Below are 21649 nucleotides of genomic sequence, written 5' to 3'. Positions count from 1 at the left end.
GAGTGATCTGGGGCTGGGGCAGAGCTGCAATCGATGCCCACATGCCCCAGCTGGCTGCAGCGACGCAGGCAGGGGCTGCTGGGAAATGGAGTCTGGCTGCTGGCTGGACCCACCGTTTTGCCCACCCCTGCATTAGAAGAACTTTTTCACTAGGAGGGCAGTGAAACACTGGAACAGGTTACCCAGAGAAGAGGTGGACTGTCCATCCTTGGAGGTTTTTAAGACCCAGCTAGACAAATCCTTGGCTGGGATGATCTAGTTGGGGCTGGTCCTGCTTTGATCAGGGGGGTGGAGTAGAGGTGACCCCCTGAGGTCCCTTCCAACCCTCATTTTCTATGATTCTGTGATCTTCATTCACATCTTCCAACAAAAAAATAACCAAGTAAAAACAATGAAGTCTAGAGCTTTTAGACCCAGGGGTAATGAGCAAAACAACTCTCAGAGCTGAACTGTAGGGGCCCAATCTTGTATTCTTTGCACAGTCATATCACACAGTCAACTTCTAGGCCCTAAAATTGTTTCCAAACCTCAGAAGAGGACGTTGGGTTCTCTGTTGATGTGTTGGCATGAATGGAGCTACACCTATGTGCAACAGCAGAGAATCCTAATTAGACTCTTTCTTTAGTGTAGGGCAGCTTCAATGTACAAGCAATACATATATTTTGCCAAATCATAAATTTTAATTTTAAAAAAAATGTTAAAGAACAGTTTTGAATAAAGTAACAAAAGGTAAATAAACCCAAAAAAGTCAACAGCTAATATAACACACACGCTTAATATTTTGCAATATATTGCATTTTCTTTGTAACAGTTCGGGGTATGCTTAACTGTGCATCTTTTACATCATATGGTTCAATGATAGAATCACATTTTTAAAAAGCTATTTTTAGATAGTATACTGTGTTTTCAAACATCTTCCATGAGTTAGCCTAGCAAAGGAATGATAGAAAACATTTAAATTGATTTTGGCAATATAGCGGCACTGCCTACTGGCCCCAACTAACATAGTTATATTAGTCACTGTACATACTTACTTGTTCAAAGCAGGGAAGGTTTTCTACCAACTAGACCAATGATTCTCAACCAGGGTGCCAGGGCACCCCGGGGTGCTGCCAGATCCTTTGAAGGGTGTCATGAGGTGTAAGGAAATAACCAGAGACGCTAAGGAGATATGTCAGATTCAGGCTTGTCCCTGCCTGGGTAATGCCCCACCCCTACAGCCCCTCTGCAAAGAGGTAAGCACTATTTAATGCAACCCACACGAAAGGTAGCAGATATTTTTTACTGTAAAATGTGTTCTAGTTTTTCATGTTGCTAAGTATTAGTTTAAATATAATTATGTTTGGATTTTTGTTTTGTGGTGTTTTTTGTTTGAGGAGGGGGTTTTGTTTATGTGGGTTGCATTAAATAGTGCCAAATTTAGTGATCCCAGAGTTCTGGGTGTAGGTTTGAGCCATGGTGAAAACTTGTTGGATACCTCAAAATTTGAACCCAGCTCTTGTTGTGGCTGACCAGTGCCAGGCAGGAGGGTTATATTAGTTTTTAAAATCAGGTGCCAGTCAATTCACAAAAAGTTACAGAGGGGGCCCTCGAGTCCAGAACAGTTGGAGAACCACCGATCTAGCCAGATGAGACAGAAGAGACACATGGGGGGAAATAAGGGTTTATGAAATATGAAAAGGTGCTGAGAAAGTAAATAGGAACTTATTATTTTACTACCACTCGCAGTGCAAGAACTAGGGGTCATAAAATGAAAACTAGCAGGTATTAGTTTAAAACTAACAAAAGGAAGTTGGGGGGGGCGGTTCCCCAGACAGTGCATAATTAAAAGGTGGAACTCATTGCCACCAAATGTTGTGGCAGCTGACAGCCTAGCCAGGTTCAGAAAGGGATCAGATACATTCTTAGAGGAAGGAGGCATCCATAGCTACAGAGCATGGGAGATCGGGGTAGAGCCTCTGAGCCTAGACCTTAAGTGCTGGAGGCTGCAATAGAGAGGAACAGTGGAAAAAACCCTGGTTATATCCTGTTTACTCTCCCTTTCAGCATCTGCTTTCTGCCCCCATGTGACCGAAGAAGCTGGGCAAGATGGACCTATGGCCTGACCCAGTAAATAGCAGTTCTTATTTTCTTACGAGACAAAGGGTGGAGAAAGAAAGTGTTAATATCTTCAAGGAAAATTGTGCCAGAGTGACTTATACAATCTCCCACAGTCAGTCTGCACGCAGCCCACGTTTCCCTGAGTGAGAGTCCAGGGCCTTAAGGCTATCTTTCTCATATGTAAAGGTCTCATAGTCCAAGTTCTTCTAACACACAAGATAAGGAAAATAAACCAAGAAAAAGCTTGTAACAGGCATCTTTAATATACAATGTAGATGCAAACTCTTCAGCCCAGGGTGACTGGCCAGACACTTATCTGTAAAGCACCTAGACCACAGCTGGCGCTACATAGCGTAATTTTTTCTCTCTCCCCCCTTTCTCTTCCTGGTACTCCTCAATCAGGTGCCAAGGAAGTCACAGTTGCAAAAAGCAGGTTTTCATGGTCTGGTAGCAACCACCATGGGACCGATTTGAAAAGGAAAAGCAGATGGAGGCAGAAAGACATACAGACTTGCACAAGGACTAATGTCTTATTATTTCCCTCTCCAAACATGCAGGCTACGTAGCTGAATCCCCCTGCCTGATCAAACTCCCATGGACGTCAATGAGAGTCCTGCATAAACTGATTGCCAAACAGGGGTCCGGTTGGCTCAATGTGGGCTTCACTTTTAGACCAATTTTCTGTCCCTAAAAATCTAGCCTTTTCTTCACTTCCCACACGCACATGTGTGCACACTGCTGTTCCCTGTTGCCTGCTGCTGGATTATGGACATAAAACCAATGCATTTCCTCTCCCAATTCTCTTTGGTGCTACAAATGAGCTTTGTAAAAAAGGGGCAGATGGCATACTTTTCATACAAGTGCTATGAGAACCTCTAATAAAAAGGTACTGCAAGGGCAAACTGCTACAATAATAGGACCATGACAGAGCTGTACGAAAAATATACACGGATAGTCCAAGATGACCCTTGCACAGAAAATGCAGTTCCCACCAAATCCTGGAGCTGCACAGGTGCAACTAGCTGCAGACATCACTTAGCCCATAAGACCTTTCCACAAGATAACATGCATGTAAATACAGGTCATATACATGTAATTTCCACAGGCTAGTAGTCTGAAATGTCACATCTCGCTACATTTGTGCTGTAGCCAAAATAGTACTAAGGAGGGAAGAAAGGAGCTGACTTGCTATGCAAACAAGTATTTAGAACTGTACTAAATACATCTCTGAAACATGGAAAATGCTGAATTTTAGCCGACTTTGGAATTAAATTTCATTGCTGAACAACAAAGAAAGATTTCTACACCACCCTGCCTTTCTGTCATCTGAGACACTCATGGACCCAGAGGAACAGACTTCCACCTTCAGCTTCCTCTGTGCAAAATGAAGTTTATTTTCTACCTACAGGGACTTTTTACCATCTTTAATTTTCCCTGAGGCCGAGGAAGGGCGCATGTGCCCAGAAGCTTGCAAAGAACAATCCTTCTTTTGCAATTTCTTAGTCAGTTTAAGAAAAGGTATCACCTCTGAACCAAGACTTCTAGAGTTTTGCACCTCTAACCCTAACATTCAACCCAAATGGGCGTGGGAAACATCATCACAAAGCCCGTGCTAATACGAAGTTGGCTGGAGCTTCATCTTCCAGAATTGCTCCTGGCCCACTCACGGCATTTCTGTTCTGAACAGCTTGCAAGCAGCAGCAACCCACGCAACAAAGATAAACACTTTCCACTCGTCTCCTGCAGGTAACGCACCATTGTTCTCAAGTGACATTCAAGTTACGCTGCTTGAGCTCCATGTTTGAAGTGGGTGTGTAAATGTTAAAGAAAAACAGAAGAGCAGCTACGTACCATGGGTTTTCCTTTACACTTCCCTCTTACAAATAAGGACCTTGTTACACTTTAAGCTGTGAGCTGCACAAGCCTTGATCGGTGTCAGTGCTAGTTTGGAGCAGTCGCATCCTTTGTCTAGAAACCTCCTCTGACTGTCCCCCACTTGCACAGCTGTGACGTGCCACTAGAGGCCTGGTGAGCAGGGGCAGGACTAGGAGTTGCTGCTACAGGGCTGGTGGGACGATACAGGCTTTTAGCCCTGGTCTATGGGCTGGGGTATGAGAGATCCTGGGAAACTGGAGGACTCCAAGTTGGGCGGCACATCCGTGGGGAGTGGCACACCTTAATGGAACAGGAGCTGGGTAGTGCGGATCAGAGATAATCCTGCCCTGGAGTGGCATAACTTTGAGCTGCATAACAAATACTTAAAACCACTTTAAATCCTATGAGGATTCAAACCTGCATTTCTTGCATCCAAGAAAAGTAGCCCAGCATCCTCACTCCCTCGGGCTGCAAGATTTGTTCAGCTGCAAAAAGGAAGCATGACCATCTAGCCCAGTGATTAGGACATGCACCTGGGGCAGGAGAGACCTGGGAATTAATCCTGACTTCAAAGACTGTTTCTGAATTTCACATTCAAGTCACCAAATAAAATGAGCACAACGGAATGAGCCTCTGTACAGGACTACAGCTAAAAACTGTATACTGATCCTGGATAGTAGCAAGCTGTGTTTTCTTGAAGTATTTTGAGCCCCATCTGTTCCTGTAACTGAACTGCAGTGTAAATCCCTGTTCCGGTGCAGGTCATCCCTGGTTTGACCTACAAAGAAGTGCATTAAACTCTGGCTGTTGTATCTCCTCTCAGCCCAAATCTGAAAGAATACTTGGTAGAAGGACAGGACAGCAGGGGTTCCTGCACTTTTGATACCTGGGGCACGCTTTTCTCTGGATCAGACCTGGCGGCCTGCTTCACTTACACACGAAAAGCAGCAGTGGCAGAACAAATGTAGTTTGCAGATGTCTGGTCCTGGTGCAGCTCCCCAGAGGCTGGAAGCTCTACATGCACACCACAGCCAGGGAGAGGGGGGCTGGAAGAAAAGGCAGCAGCATGGGCACAAGGAAAGCCCTCCTCCCAGTGGTATCAGACTGAGCCTGAGCAGCAGCCTCTCCGACATGGTGCATGGAGCTGCTCCACTGTGTGCCCCTGGGCCAAGGGGGGTGGAGGGTTGTAAACAAGCGCTGCACTACCTGGGAAGCCAGGACACAGCTGGGCTGGGGAGGTGGGTACATCTACCTGGTGAAGGTGAGGGTGCCCTGCAGCTCAGTGTGGCGTGGCAGGGACCAGGTGAGAGGTCTCCCAGCTGCCCATGATTGCCAGGACCTGGGAAGGGAGTGGGGTAGCGGGGGGGACCCACACCTACTTCCCTAGTGGGGGGGTGCATGGCATGTGTGCAAAGGATTGTATTAAAATGGGGCTGAGTGAATGTACTCTACTACAGGAAGACAGAAGAGGATGATGGGAAAGAAGTGGCAGACTTCATCTGGTGGAGAGGGGGCTAGCATAGACCTTTTCAGGGGTACACCCTCAGAGGAGGGCACTGGGTTGGGGTGTGGGTATGGAGATGGGTGCGCGGGTGCACGGTGCAGACTGTGTAACAAGTTTTTAGTGTGCTTTGAGCTCCACAAGGGTCACTTGGCAGAGTGTTGGAGATGGAGTTATAGATATAGATATCTATCTATCGATAGATATATCTATCAATCTGCAGTCTCAGGCTTAAGTTATAGATAGATAGATATAGATATTTTTGAAAAAAAATAAAAGCAGGGTGCAGCAGCATGTGCCTGCAAGCTGCTGCCATTGCACCCTGCCTGCATCCTGGGGACCAGGCCTTGCCACAGTGGCGTGCAGCAACAGGCCCTTTGGGAATCACTACTGTATAGACTCCAGCAGCAGACAGCTGGGCTGAGCAGGTCAATGCCTGAGAGGGCAGCAGCGAGGAGCGAGCCCCAGAAGCTGAAACGCAGCCAGCTTCAGCCAGGAAACGTTACTGTAGTGACAGAGCTGTCCAATTTCTAAGGGGCCACACTAGCAGGGGCTGCACCAGAGGAGGCCACACATCCCTGCTGCTGCTCTCCACATTCCTCCACTGCTGCTCCCTGAGCCCCCACACTACACCAAGTTCCCTCCCCCACTGCACCCAGCTATCCACCCCACCGCACTGCTCACTCCCCACTGCTGCTCCCTGTGCTCCCTGCATCGCATGCAGGGTGCCTCCTTGCTGCACCCCATGCTCCCCCCTCACTGCACCACAGGACCCCTGCTGCACCAGGTACCCCAGGGCCCCTGGCACTGCAGGCTGCAGCGCAGTGCAGCACCCCACCCCTGGTGCAGGGGCAGGGATTGGAAATCAGGAGGAGGAACCTGGAACCCCACCAGCCGCTGCTGCAGCAGCCAGAGCGATGAGAGGAGCAAGGAGCGGGTGGGAGCCTGGAGGGCTGCCACTTAACCCCATGGGCTGCCAGGTGGACAGCGCTGCTTTACAAACTAAAACCACCCAAGAGATTAGACAGGGGATTTGATGATCCTACTTCCAGGAGCCTAACACCCACCCTAGGCACTTTTTCTGTGCATGCTACTGATCCACAGATGATTTGAGGTTATACAGAAAACCCACGGTAGAACAGGGAACAGAAACCGGACCTCCAAAGTCCTGAGCTAGCACACTAACCCCCGGACCCTTACCCCTGGGTGCCAGTCTCCACATCCCATTTCCCACTCTTTGAGCCATCAGTCCAGTTCCTTTATTAAAGAAAAATCCTTTTCATGCAAAAACCAAATAGCCCAGAGAAAGCGAGTGCTCTCATTTTAGTGCTTCACCCATTTGTTTTTCAGCAGAATGTGTGTGTCCAAGCTATAGCATATTGGAATTAAAAAAATCTTAGGCAACCCCCCCACAAAATTCACTTGGCTCCAATGAAATGGAAAAATGACTGCAGTCTCGGGCTTCAGATATACTATATCACACACTGCATACCAAGTATGCTAGATCTTAAATTAGCTCTTCCTATAAAATGTCAGAAATTCAAAATCTTAAAGATAAAAAATGTGATCCCTATAAGGCAACTTAGATTAATTCCATTATGAAGAGACATGGATCCCTTTCACTGACATGAGTGCAAATTCATTTTCCATGGTTTACAAGCAGGGGGAAAAAGTAGAACTTTCTTCAATAGCTTTTCCAAACATACCCAGGTCTATCAACTCTTGGTTTAAAAATGATCAGGAGATACAATTACAAATTCTAATCTGCCAGTGCCTGGAGAAGCAGTGATAGTTTTGGAGCTGTATTTTCCTTGGCTGGCTTTGGAAAAGTTTTGTTCACTTTGGCCACTTTCCCAACAGAGCTCCTGTTGGGGAAAAGCATGACAAACTAAGGAGACTTCTAACAGACTAAGAGAGCATAGAAATGGGATTTGCAGCTTTGATTCTAATGAGCATAGTTGATGCTGAAGTCCCCAGTTCAAGTATATTTTCACTCCCAAGTGGCTAAAAAAAAAAAGTCAATGACAATCAGGTGACCAATCTTAAAGCCTTATAAATAAGTAAATTATAACAAGTGGCTGTCACCTCTCTTGAATTCTGGCCCCTCCACTTGCCCCATAGTTCAAATGGGCAGGTCTCTTTTACTGTGTCAGCTGAAACACTATGTCCTCCAAGACATCAAGGCACAAATCTCTGCTTGGGCCCCTGACAAAATGTTATCAGGTCCACTTTTATAACATGACTCATCAGAGGCTTCAGGCAAAATCACAGAAAAGCACCAACAAGGCAGGTGACCCACCCACTTTTCACTTTAGGTTTTTCAGGGAATCAGGCAGGGTGGGATAAGACTGCACTTCGGTGCCTTAGGGGGTGAAACAGGATCTGGGCCCAGGTTTCTCCTAGAGCAGATGAATAAAATGAATTTGAAAGCAACAGGCCAAAGCACGTGAGTTATGCCATTACATTAAAAAAAGTCAGCCAGCTAGGTTTATTACTAGCAAATTTACTGCAGAAGCAAAATTGGGAATGTAATGGTAAAATAGTCATAGGCCTAACTATGGCGAGATCATCTTCTGGATGACACTGATATTGTTTGGAGCCTCTAGACCCTTCTGGAATTCAAATAAAGAACAAAATGGTCTCATTCATGTAGTGCTCTCCAGACTGCAGTATCCTAGAGTGGCTTAACATACAGCAGGCTTGGTGAAGCCAAATATATGCAGCAGCTACAGAGAGAAATAATCCAGATGATGCCAAAAGTATCTGCAACAGAGCTGCATGGCAGGTACCAGTGCCCAGTTTGTAGGAATCATCTTCTCTCTGAGTTAGATCTAAGAGACAAACTAGCTCTTGTGCAAACAGAAAGGAGCCCTGCAGTCAGATCTGGACACATCATATTTACTAGGGGCAGTGTGGGCATGCTTGTTCCCAGCCGCTCTAGTATCACTTCACTTACTAAATGCCCAATTATCTACTTACTCCCCACATAGGGGCTGCATGCCTATGACCTGTCAGCACAACCTTCCTTTTAACAGAGCTGGCCATGAGAATCACCAGCTGAACCAGTTCCTGGAGTTTAACTTTGTAAGCCTTCATCTGGGCTGGCTTTTCAGGGATCCCATTCAAACCACATTCATTTTAACAAGCTAAAGCAGTCCCTAGAGCAAGAGGTTGTTTTCTGACAATGAAACCAGAGTCACTTTGCTGGATGGAGTCTCAGCAAAAACAGTCTTTAACTCTTCCACTGTAGCACAATCTACGGGGCTGTTCCTGGAGCTCAACTTCTCTAGTACCTCGGGTATTGTAGAAGGGTGCCTAACTCTGATTTCTCTGTGTGAGTAATCACCTGGCTAGTTATAACATAAATAATAAAGCTACTAACAAGATTTATGGACATTTCAAAACTAGCTATTAGTTGGTGTCACAGGACAAGTCATTCTGTCTCTTGTGCTCAAGAAGCTGTTTACATTTGGTCAATAAATAGAGTACAGGTGGCAATTTCAGAGATGGCGTTCCTTCCCAATCAGTATTAAAACTCACTCTATCTTAAAGGGGAATGGTTGTCCTAAAGCAGTGGCTCTCAATCATTTGGCTTTGCAGGCCAGGTGAATAGTGCAGGGCTGGTCTATGGGCCAGACTGGGCCCTGCACCACTTCCATCTGGCCCTGCACACCTGGATCAGGCCCCACACCACCTCTACCTGGCATTCATGTGCCAGGATTGGGCCCCACACTGCATTGGCCAAGCCTGTATATCTGGATTGGTCCCATGTCACTCAGCTCCATGCACCTGGATCAAGCCCTGCGCCATCTTGGCCTGACCCTGGGCATCTGGAGTCAGATGAGCCCCACAAATGAACCCTATGCTGCTCAACCCCGTATCATCCCAGCCAACCTCTACATGCCCAAATTGGCCCTGCACTACCTTCCCTGCCTTACACACCTCATATAGTGTGTAGGGCCATGCTCTCTAGCCCACAGGACCCGCTACAGGTTGAGAAATTTGGCAGAAAGGGAGTATCCATCACTCCCCCTAATGGGCCAGATGACATGGCTCTGCAGGCTGGATCTGGCCTGTGGGTCAGGGTTTGAACACCCTGTCCTATGAGTATCAATTTTTGGAAGAGAACCAATATACTCCTTGCCTGTTCTTGGTCATTTCACGTTCAGTTGTGGTTTTTGTTACATTTGGACAGTCTGCAACGGTATCCCAGCTCAGTTTCAAGCTGCATAACTTCATTCTGTTGGCCTCTGGTCTCCCCGGCACTGAACTTCTAATAAATCCCGCCCAAGACTGTGAATCAATACAGGACAAAGGGATCTGAAGTGGAAATAAGAGTATACTTTGTAAAAGTACTAGAGAAACTATCTTTTATATTAGATGTAAATCACGGTTATCCAACCTGTTGCAGTCACCTTAAGGAGCATGTGTCCTTGATTATGAATTGAAACAACAGCACCTTAACCAGGGCCTGAAATTTTGAGTTGAAGAGCTTTGAATCAGCTGCATTGCTACGTTTTCTCCAGTTCTCCCTCCCCTCCCTACAGCCAGCAGCTGTGATGCGACGTGAGAGGGTGCCCAAAGCAACTGCTTTCCATTCCCTTCCCTTCTCTTCCCAACTATGGCGCTGCAGGAGAAGAAGGATTGAGAAATTCTGGCTGCTCCATTTGCTGTTACCTAACTAGGCTGTTCTCAAGCCAGGTCTACCCTACAGATCTTTGCCAGCATAACTATGTCAGTTGGCAGAGTAATCAGTGCCTGACATAGTTGTGGCCAAAACTGTGCTTTTATCAGTATAGTTTATTTGGCTGGAGAAGGGATGAGGACTGCTGGAATATGCTGTTCTTGCATAAATATGTTCTGTTCGTACAAGATACACCCACACTGGGAGCATTCAGCAAGAACTGCCCCTAGAGACAGCAGGGTAGAAGCTCACCTGGCCGCCCCAAGTCTGGAGGAACACCTCGCAAAGGAAGGTCTCTGTTTGCCCATACAACTGTCCTCAGCAGTCCAGTAGTGGGAAAACGATAAGCTGAGAGCTAACCATCAGTTTAAGGCTCCCTGCTTACCAGCCGGCTGCTCTTAACTTGTGCCATTGGGCAATAGTGCCCGAGGACCCACAGGACAACTGGGAAGAGCTAAAGAACTGCACAATCTATATCACGACTCTGTCTGCAGTGTGTCTTTTGCACCTGCACCTTTAAGAAGCATGGTGTAAAAACTGGCTTTGCCAGCTGTGCACCCTCCTTGGAGTCTTTCCCCTATGCCAGAGCAATCCACAGCAGGGGACTTTGCACGTGATTTCTGCTCCCTGCCCTAGGGGTAATGCAAAGGGAACAGATTTAGACACTGAATCACAGACTGTAATCCCATGACCTTTCAAAATAATATGTCTGGCTCTCAGGCTAAAAGGGTCAGACACCTCCAATTTATGGTTTTCTAAAGTAGTGCCATTGCATGTAGCACTATCTATAGTTCAGGTGGCCTAGGCCCTTTCATTTCAAGTGTTTACATTTACTTACAACTTTAGCAGACTTTAACCATTTGGGCTAGATGTTCCCAAACTTCATTTCTGATTCAGACGGAAGAATATTACAGAGTTTCAGCAGCGATGGTTTAGCCACTAGAAGCAAGGTTACTCTGGGAGAAGCAGAAAGTTTTAAAGAACTAGAGGCTCCGTTGAAGCGAATGGTCTGATCCCTTCTAAGTCAATAGGATAATTATTTTCTTCTAATGTGTAAGGGGTTTGAAGCAGGAATTAAGTACATGTTACATTTAAAGAACAATTTAGGGGGTTTGTTTTCCTTCCTCTGCCTGCTTGCAACTAAGAAAAGCAATTTATTAATTTGCCTATCTTCAAAATTTACTACACAGCATCATGCCCAGTTTTTAGCCCTGGGGATTTACCCAAACAAAACAGAGTATTTAATGGCAGTATAATTCCCTTATTACTATCAGCAGTTAAAATTAGAGGAACCAGGTGTAACTATTCTCTTTATGTAACAGTGTAACTGTTATTAAATGGCCACTAACAATATATTTTATGCTTTGCAAAGGAAGAGCGGGTATTTACACACTAGTAAGCATGGAGAGAGTTGACCGCGTGTATTCTGCCACGCAAGGTAACATAACACGTTAACTTAAAAGCATTTTGGTTTGACATCCTGGAAGCAAGCTACTGGTCACAGAATTTCTAAAGATATTCTGTTAAAAATAGCCTACTACATTACATACCCTGAAACAAGCAGCAACTTTCCCATCTTCACACATATGAACTCCTCCCCCCCACCCCCTACAACCCCAATCCCCCCACCTCCACACACACCATAAATCAAAAACCAGAATATCTGTCAGGGAAGTGATGAAATGCAGAAATACAGACAGCAAGAATACAAATAAAATATGATTTTACTCATGAAAAACGATACTGTGTCTGTCTGCTTTTTCTCTCCTTTACCCTCTGTTGGCTCTCTCATGACAGTCTCTCCCCCCTCCTTTTTCCATTTTCATTCACCATCCTTTTGTCTATCCTCCATCTCTTACTGTCTCTGTCTCTTCCATCACAATCATTATGTATTTAGGAAAAAAAGGTTATTTTCCAATTTTTTGCTCTTTTCCTGCTATTGATTTTCCACCACGTTTTCATTCTCCCAAATTATAGTTTCTTGCTTTATTAACTGGCTTGCTCCTGCAATATTAACTTTCCTTTTCAAGGTCAGCAGTGTTGAATGCAAGGTCCTACTACACAAACGGGGTCTGAGAAACAACTCATGAATTCCAAACCTTAAAGGAGAATCTAGAGCAGTCTATTGGCCTTTTTAGACACAAAGTGCCTTGCCAGGTTAAGACACCACCCAGAAAATGCCAGCTCTTAGTTTTCACTCTTTTTTTGACTATGGAAAAATAATAGAACAATTCTTCTGTTGCAATGAATTCAGAAAGGTCACAACAGGTCAGAAAGGGTTTAACACTATGAATTCCTATTTCCAATCTCTGGGTTTATCTGGTGAATGATGTTTGCACAGCTAATGGTGTTAACACCCTGTGACACCCCTGAAAGGGTCTCAAGGCATTGCAGAGTGCTGCAGCACCTGGTTCAGAATCATTGATCTAGAGAGTCAATCCGGGTAATTAAACTTATTTTGTCTTCACCGGTAAAAAAAAAAAAAAGACAGTGAAACATGTTTTGTGAAAGCAGTGCTGCTTCAAGACCATGAAATACTTTAAAGTCTGAATGGTGTTGCCTGAGTCTGGCTCCCTTTCCCCCATTAAATTGAATTTATGTCCCCACTTTGTTTGTGAAACAAAAACATTGCATAAAAGGTTAACACAGATTTGCTAGGAAGTTCCTTGTCAACTTTTCTTCCTTGCTTGCTCGCTTAACACCAGTTTCTCATTGGTACATGGACTGAGCATTTGTGGTTTTCAGCTGCTGCCTCACTTCATTTCAGAGCATGTCAGTACTGAGAGGCCGGTTAGCTAAAAAGCAGGCAACAACTGTGCTGTTTCTGGACTCTCTCCTATGCATGAGAAGGCAGTTCAGTCCCACTAGCCACTGGGTTCTTGGCCTCCTGGCTAAGAATACTGCTAGTTACAAAGTGGACTCCCCCGGCCCCAAGTGGATGAACGAAGGGTACTTAGTTCTTACCTCTAGGCAAATAACTGATCCTTGATGCTCCTTGAACACTTTTAACTGCTCGCCAGTCACAATATTCCACGTTCGGATAGTGTAATCTGTGCTGCCAGAAAACAGCTCCCTGTTTGGCGCATCAAGTATGAGGCATAATACAGCACCGGTGTGTCCCAGCAGAGTCTGATAGCAGCGACCACTGGATACCCACCAGACCTTAACAGTGCAGTCTGTGCTTCCTGTCACCAGGAGGTCTGTGCTCATTTTCTCTTCCTCCTCCTCCGACTCATCAAGAACATCCTTGGAAGAGTAGTGAGCCAGAGTCAGGACACAGTTCCGATGGCCACGAAATTCCTGGATTTGCTTCTCTTTGTCCACGCTCCAGCACCGGGCTGTCCTGTCATAGGAGCCACTAAAGAGATAGTCTTTGGCAACCAAGATCCTATTAAAATGTAAATACAATTTAAATGCAAAAGCCCAAAATAAAATAAAAGTTACAAAATCAACCATTCAAGAAATGCCAAATTGACATTGTCCATGGTAATTCCTCCCCACCCCCAGCTCAATGTATATGCTTTATACATAAGCATACACTTTTTCTTCCCCAACTCTCCTCGACAATCACACAAAGACCAGAATTCTGCTTCAGCATTTTTAAATCAGGTAACTTAAACTTACTTAGGTGCCCAAATATGGTCTAATTTTGGGCATACGTTTTTACTAAAAACTTGGCCAGCAGCACAGCCATGTGTTTTTCATTAGTTATGTGTTGCTAAATAACTATTTAAAAAAAAAAAAAAAAACCCTTATGTCTTGTTATGGTTATTTAGATGTCCAAATAACACTGGCCTCAGAAAATAGCAAAAATATTTAGTTTCCAAGAACCTAAATGGCAACTGATATTTTCTAATCATTATACAATTAACAGGCAGATTAAAAGATACATTTGAATAAATATCACCGCCACTAAGTCAAGGTCCTCACTAAAGAAGGTAATCAGTATCTAAATTTTACAGATGGGGAACTTGAGGTACACAGAGATTAACTGACTTCCCTAAGGTCCAAAAGGAATCCCTGGCAAACCTAGGATAATAAAACTGCTCTTCTGACTCCCAGTGCAGCACTCCCATCCACTGGACCATAAAAGACAGTCAAAGTTTAGCATGTAGTTCATGACACTGTACAGTGCAATTTATGGCATATGCATAATAATTAAGAACTGGAACTGTACCACTTGGACAGTGCCGTAGCAATGACGTTTGTGCCCAGGGCAAAGCCCACAGCAGCAGCTCACCTTCGCGTGTCCCCCCACATGTCCCCGTCCCATTCCCATGCCCCCTCCCCTCCCAAACGAGCCACTCACGGCTCCATCCCGTGCCCTGTCCCAGCTGGGCAGAGCCTGTTGGCGCTCCTTTCTTTCAGCACCCAGAGCGGTTGCCCCGCTTGCCCTTCCCCTTGCTATGGTACTGCACTTGGATCAAAACAGAGCCGTCTCTACATGCTGCATTTTCAAATTAAAGATGGGGAAGAGTGGTGAACCGTACAATCCGTTCTCTACTCTAGAAATGGGTCTGTGGTCCTCCGGCACCTAATAACCTCCCCATGCAGCGATCTAAGTCGGCACTAGTTTAGTATCTTGCTAATTCAGGATGAACTGGCCCAAGCATCGAACTCTTCTTATCTGTTTACAGAATCTGCTCCATGCTTCCTGCGCATTTGTTGTCCCCCTCAAAACAAATGCTTCAACTGTTTGATTTTTAAGTAAGTAAATACATTCCAGCAATCAAGAGAAATCCTACAACAGGCATAAAAAGTCATCCTTTACTTTAAATTAAGTTTTAACAGCAAGGAGTAATCATTCTATGAAGAATCCTGACTCATGTCCTTTTTACTGACATGAATGCCTGGCATGATGTTTTTTCTTAAGTATATTTATCAGAAGCATCTGTTATCAATTGAATAATTTCTTCTGGAATTTCATTCCCAGTGGTGGATTCAACTCCCCCTGCTGTGTGCCTTTCATTCCTCTCCTATCCCTAGTCTAGAGCTGTGTCAGCACTGTTGCTAGGATAACCAATCATTACAGCAACGAACACGTGTAGCAAGGAGTCAAAGATTTACACAACCCCTTTTTATTAGTGCAGTAATGGAGAATACTAGTAAAAGACCATTTAACTGGGTCAGGTTACAGAAACGCAGTAAAATGGCTCTCTTAAAAAGAAAAAAAACCTTGTACCAACCTGTTAACAATTGATGTGTGGCCACGGTAAATGGCCAGACACTGGCCTGTCATCACATCCCACTTCCTAATTGTATGATCTGCACTACAGGTGAAGGCAGCCTCATTTTCTAAGTGGCAGAAGGTGATGTAACTTTCATGCCCTAGGAACAGCAAAAGAAATAAAAATATTCAGCGTGAGTGTTTGCTAATGGAACAAAACCAGCAGGCAGTGATATGCTCTCTTTTGTTTAAATGAGAAGTAAGCTAGTTGGAAATGGGACAGAGCCCAAGCCTAAAGCCTGAGTATTTTTGAAGTTTTAGTTGTAGCATTTGCAACTGTGTTTCTCACAGGCAGTGTTTCACGGAAAATACGGCACTTCTAAATTAATAGTTGTAATGCAGTTGTTTTACCTTTTCATGGATAAATGAAATAGCGGTATAACAGAACATCTCAGGGGTTACTGTCAACCAGCTTGAGGCTCCTCACGTAGTCTGAAAGGGCCTTGCAAAAATCTTATGGATCAAATTCATCATTTATGTAATTTAACTAAAATCTCTGGAATTTAAACTCTAGATAAGCCTGGCTTGCCGTATAAAGAAATAAAAAAATTAGTAGTGAAAAAAAATAAATAGCTTGGGGAAAAGCACTGTTTAAAGCAGCTCTCACAAGCACCAGAGCGCCCCATGGGATGACGAGGTCGAACGGTCACAAACTCCTGCAAGACCGTTTCAGGCTGGACATAAGGAAGAATTTCTTTACTGTCCGAGCACCCGAGGTCTGGAACAGTCTGCCAGCGGAGGTGGTTCAAGCACCTACATTGAACACCTTCAAGAGCAAATTGGATGCTTATCTTGCTGGGATCCTATGACCCCAGCTGACTTCCTGCCCTTTGGGCAGGGGGCTGGACTCCATGATCTCCCGAGGTCCCTTCCAGCCCTGATGTCTATGAAATCTATGAAATCTATGGAAACCTTGGGCAGCACCGCCCCTACCGCAAGGAAGGCAGAAGCAAGATTACCCCCTCTACCCACCTAGCTACCCTCTCAACCCAAATCAGCCTAGGATGCCACAAAACCTAGCCAGCTGCCACCGGTGGAATGAGATGGATATTCTCACAGTGACATTGACCTCTCCCCTAAACAAACCAAGATATCATTTGCTGATCCCCCTCCTCCGCCATCTGCAATACTACTTCTACCATAAACAGCACCAACAGCAGAGTGACAGATGTTTCACAAACTCGAGGTCTTTCATAGCATCTGATGAAGTAGGTTATTGCTTAGAAAAGCTCATGCCTATGTGAATGAGTTAGCTTCTAAGGTGCCACCCTGCTCTATCTTCTGCCAAACTCCTCTTTGCAGACAACATCACAGTAGAGGCTGATCCAGGTCAGGGTCAAAGTACTGTATTTTCTTGCATACGATATGCCCTAAAATAAGATATGCACCTTGTTTTTGAAAGGCAGAATGAAGGAAAAAAGATCTTTCCTTATAGTAAGTAACCAAGTAGCAGCAGCTAGGAACCAAGCGGGAGTGGAGCCTGATCTTTATTCTGTTCTCTCTTGATCATGTGCAGACTTTACTTTTGTTTTCACTGTGCAAAAGGTTAAGTGGCAGAAACTTCTGTTACCACATTTTCTCACTATAGCATGCACTCCAAATTTCAGCAACTTTTTTTGGAAAAAAAAGATGTGTATGTATGTGAGAAAATATGGTAAACTGGTGATGGGATCAGTCTGCAATGCTGTTCGTTTTGCAAGAAAATGGCCAAAATAGCAGCTCTCACAAGCACCAAATTCATATTCCTTTTGTAAAATTCATGTGATAAATAGAATTAACTCTTCATGTAGAATTAAACCTGAAAATATAGCCAACGTAATTAAGAGCTGAATGGACATACGTAGAACCCGAAGCCCCAGCAGTAACTAGGATAGGTTACAGATATTAGTCCAATACACTTTTATCACTATTTGACAGTTAATGAGTAAGTTATAAAAGAACTCTTACCCTAGCTATGTATACCGAGTTCTCTAGGGCAGATGAAAGTGTATATTAAAAATAATGAATAGCTTTCACTACATCAATTCAACCACCTTTGAAAAAAAAAATTAAAATCACAAGTGATTTGGTAGAAAGCGTGAAATTAAATGAAGCTCATCAATACATAGTCCTGCTCCTGGATGATTTTACTTTCTTCAGAATTAACCCTTTGTTTTAATCATTCAGGCAGGGGTTAGTCTAGGGATTGTGTTTCGAGGCATAAATCTCACTAAATATTCAAAAATAATTTCAGAATAAAAAATACTAACTATTTGCATTTTAGGTGTGAAGACATTATGTTCTGCTGAAGAAAATCCTATTATTTCATTGGGTCTGTTCCTAGACTTCTTAGTCAAGAGATTCTGAATAAGTTGATCCCCTGGAATAAGTGCTGATAAAACAAGATTTCACTCTACAGAAAAGGAAATAACTGCAGCACTGAAGGAAATGTCAGTAAGGATTTCTATTTTTTTTTTTTTTGATGGCGCATGGTATTTAGCCAACTACATTGGGACTGGAGCCCTGACTTCACGTGTTCCAGTATAATACCCTTAAAGGTACAATCAGGACGGGCACATACATAACTTTAAGTAATAACGCAACCTTAATCTCGTCTAAGTATCATGTGCCATCACGACATAAAATGATCCCTGCATACAGTAATGTTTGTAAACTGTTTGGGGATGAGAGAGTTAATATTACGAATGTCAGGTAAACGCAAAAACAAGCATGGTATTAGGCTACTCGACCAACTCTAGAGGCTGGAGAGAACTGAACCATGCTGGGTGGCCTATGCCATGCCTTAGCGTGAGCTGCATTTGATCTTGAAACCTGGAAAGAAAGGACTCATGCTGTACCTTGGAAGTGGCCATGGCACTGGCTGTCTGCAGTGCTCCAGAGCCGTGCAGTGCCATCCTCACTGCCTGTCAGCAGCCGCTGCCCATCTGGACTCAAACTGAGCCAGTTGATGCCTCCTTGGTGTTCAGTGCAGACCTTCACCGCTGAGCCACTGTTCCCCATGCTGTTGGTCCCACAGCAAAGGCAGAGAACCCAGAAGGGGATCAGTTCAGCGTCCACTCTACTCTAGGAAAGAGCTTGGGATCTACAGCAGGGTCACTTAGACCAACTTCAGCCATCTCGCTGGCCCTGAAAAATCAGCAGGTCGTCTAGACCTCTGCAGAAAGACATGCAGTAACAGGAAAAAGACACATGATACTCACTGATCCCCCAGCACGGATATCTTACCCATTTCCCCTCCTCTAACCATGATGCATCAAACTAATCTCTGCTCTTCCCAAGAGCGAACTTGAGACAAAGCAGTTCTTACTGCTTTAGTGCAAGCAGCGGCATTGTAACACCCCTACCCTCACTTGCTGTGGTTATAAGTAGGAGGAAGGCAGGGTAGCTTTGCACCTTACACACTAATTAAAATCAGAGCTACATAAGCTTTCCTAAGCAGCAGCTCACTCCCACAGGTTTTCTGTGAGGCTGTACTCTCTCACAGGCTGAAAACAGGTATCACCTTTGTGCCACCGTAAAGGCCAAGCAAACAGACGTCCATGCCCCTTGCACACCCCAAATGCCAGAAAGCATGGCACTGACAAAAGGTAATGGACTTTGGTGCCTCTTTTTACGGTGGACATCAATTTGTTGGTGGCAGGAAGGCACGGGCAGCCCAGAGCTGCCCACGCTCTCCAGCTGCCCCAGGCAGACGCGCCTGGGCTTCAGGGGCCCTATCTTCCGCAAGGGATCCCCAGACTGCATTTCTGCAAGCAGAGAAACCCAGGGTCCCCCATGAGCAGAGACACACTCTCCGAAGCCCCCTGCGGTGGCCAGGGGCTGGCCCAGCAGGACAACGGGAAGCACTCTTCACCCAGCACAGCGGATCAGGGCGATGCGTCCTGACACACCTAATCCGCTTCCTTTGGTGACATCTCTTTATAGCCACAGGCCCCACCGGTTGGCAGCAGGGCCGTTCAGCCCAGCATCCTGTTGAGGGGATGCTGACCATCCCTGACAAGGCTTAAAACCCATTCTGACTAGGTGTAGGAGGAAGCCTGGCTGAAAGTGTGATGCCCATGTCGGGCAGGCCAGGCCTCCCTGCGGGCAGTCTCCAGGCTTGGGCTCTTCTGCCCCTTGGCCACTCTCGTGTGGCCAGTCCTGCCTAAGGCATTTTCCAAGAGAACTGATGCCAGGCAGGAACCTTACCCCATGGGCCATCAACCCCCTCAGCCACTCCACCCCTGGTATTTCTGTGTCACCTCTGGACTGAGCCTCGGTGGGGGACAAAGAAGTGGAAAAAAGGCCTTATGCTGAGGAGGGGGCTCCCCTTCGTAGCATGGGCTCAGGCCCCTGCACAAGGGAGGGCTTGGGGCGAAGGGCACACGTGGCCCTTGCCTGCCCCCCTCCCTGGGCATGAAGGGCATGGGCATGCCAATCCCAGTCCCCGCTGCCAGGGAGCTGCTGCTTCCCCCTCTTGCCACCTCCCTCCCAGCATGGCTGGGCTCATCCTAGCCCCCCTGCGCCCACCCCACAATCGGAGGGGCTTCCCTGAGGCCAGCTCCCCTCCCCTGAAGAGATCCCTCTCCACACCCCCCACCCCGTCCTCCTTCCCCCTGTCTACACCACTTCCCTCTGCCCTTTCCCCTCATCTGTGCCTCTTCCTCACCCCCCACCCCCGTTGTCTCACCCCCTTCCTGCCCACACTGTCCTGCTCCCAGGTACTACCCCAGCTCCCTGGGCCCCCCCAACCCCACCTGGGACCCCTGGACCAAATCCCCAGAGGCAAGCAGACATCCCTCCCACGCCATCCTTCCCCATGCCTCCAGCCGCCCCGGGCGTCCCCTCCACAAGGAAATCCCCCCCCAGCCTCTTGCCGTCTTTGCCCCCTCCCCAGGCCTGTATTGAGGAAATCCCCCCCCCCACCCCGGCTCTTCATCCACTGCCCCCATCACCCACGGGTGGGGGCATCTCCTCCTTCCCAGAGGGAGAGAAAGTTGCCACCTCTGCCCTTCTGTGTTTCTTACCTCCTCTTAACCCGCCCGTGATGAAGGGCAGAGGCTCTGCTCCCCACAAGCTGAGCGTCTCCCACCGCTGGCGCCAGATCACACCCGAACAGGCCCCCCAGGCTTGTCTTCAGGGTTGGCGGGGAGCACTGAGAAGTCCCCGGGGCCTCAGCAGCCAAGTTTGGTCCCCTTTTTTAAAGCCAGGCTTTCTCCCAGCACAAAGGGACAGCCGCCTGCTTCACATGGTTGCGGGGAAAGTCTTGGGGGCACAAACTCCGGAGGAAACAATCCAGAGTAACCGGAGCAAGCTCACTGTCAGGCAGACACATTTCCTTCCCCGAGAAGGGACCGGGAAAGCGCTCGCCGAGGGGCTTAGACCAGCTCCGAGGAAGGCTGGGAGGGGGGAACTGCAGGGCTGGTGGAGCCAGATGGCTTCTGGCCAGCAGTCCCTGAAATCCTCCCCTCGAAGTGTTGTGCGTCTTGAGGGGGGTGCTTGTGAGGCTGATCTTTAGGCTGGGCTTAGGGAAAGGCCCCGGGGCAGCTGCTGCAGGGCAGGGACCCGCACTGCCAGGGGCAGGGGCTGGACAGTCCTCATGCTCAGCAAGCCGCCTTTTGTCCCTGCTCTTGCTCCTTCAGCTGCGCCTGTCTGAAGAGCTTCATCTAACCCTCACGCTAAGATCCCCGCAGGAATCCCAACCCCAGTCTTTCTCTCTCGCTTCATTCCCTCCCCGAGCTTTGCACTGTTTCTCATTAATGCGGTGGTTCAGAGCTGGGTCTGTCAGTCAGCCGTGCAGGGGAGCACATCGCCACCCCTCCGCCTTCTGCGAGGTCCTAGAGAAACCTTCTTTCCTTCCACCCTCACATGAGAAAGGTTTTACTGGCACTTTTTAAGCTGCCCCAAACTCCAGCGGCCTTGCGGAGCATCTTTTTTTTTGTATTACAACGAGAGCTGCACTGTGCAGGGCCTGTAGTAAAAGGCAGGCTTAGTCCCACAGAGTCTGCGGTGTAATCTGCACAGAGAAATGGAGCTACAAAGGACTTGAAATGACTTTGGGGGTGGAAAAAAAAAAAAAAAAAAAAAAAATCACAGAGCACGTTAGCAACAGATTCAGGAATAAAACCTAGGTTTGCTGAGCACCATCTCAGGGCTCCATCATCTGAACGACCCTTACTCTCACGTAACAGTCAGCTGAGACGTAGAGCTGATTTGCCATTTAAATTCATTCCAGAATCCTGTAGCTCAGGTGAGAGAATAAAACTGATTTCCAATGGCTCCC

At 46.4% G+C, this 21649-nt stretch overlaps 1 protein-coding gene across 3 annotated transcripts in view; it reads right to left on the bottom strand.

The window, feature by feature from the left end:
• WDR86 (WD repeat domain 86) overlaps positions 1–21106 on the bottom strand; it is a 29347-nt gene extending 8241 nt beyond the window's left edge. For all 3 annotated transcript variants that reach the window (XM_090047744.1, XM_090047746.1, XM_090047745.1), the window contains exons 1-4: positions 20394–21106; positions 18225–18541; positions 15347–15488; positions 13125–13548 (exon numbers count right to left, since the gene is read on the bottom strand). In XM_090047744.1, coding sequence (XP_089903870.1) covers positions 13125–13548; positions 15347–15488; positions 18225–18387 — 729 coding nt within the window. In that variant the 5' untranslated portion in view covers positions 18388–18541; positions 20394–21106. The remainder of the gene's footprint in view (positions 1–13124; positions 13549–15346; positions 15489–18224; positions 18542–20393) is intronic.
• Positions 21107–21649: the final 543 nt, after the last annotated feature.

Source organism: Crocodylus siamensis, chromosome 5 (genome assembly GCF_052110815.1).
Source record: "Crocodylus siamensis isolate JL-2025a chromosome 5, ASM5211081v1, whole genome shotgun sequence".
NCBI lineage: Eukaryota > Metazoa > Chordata > Crocodylia > Crocodylidae > Crocodylus > Crocodylus siamensis.
This window is presented reverse-complemented; position numbering and strand designations above follow the sequence as displayed.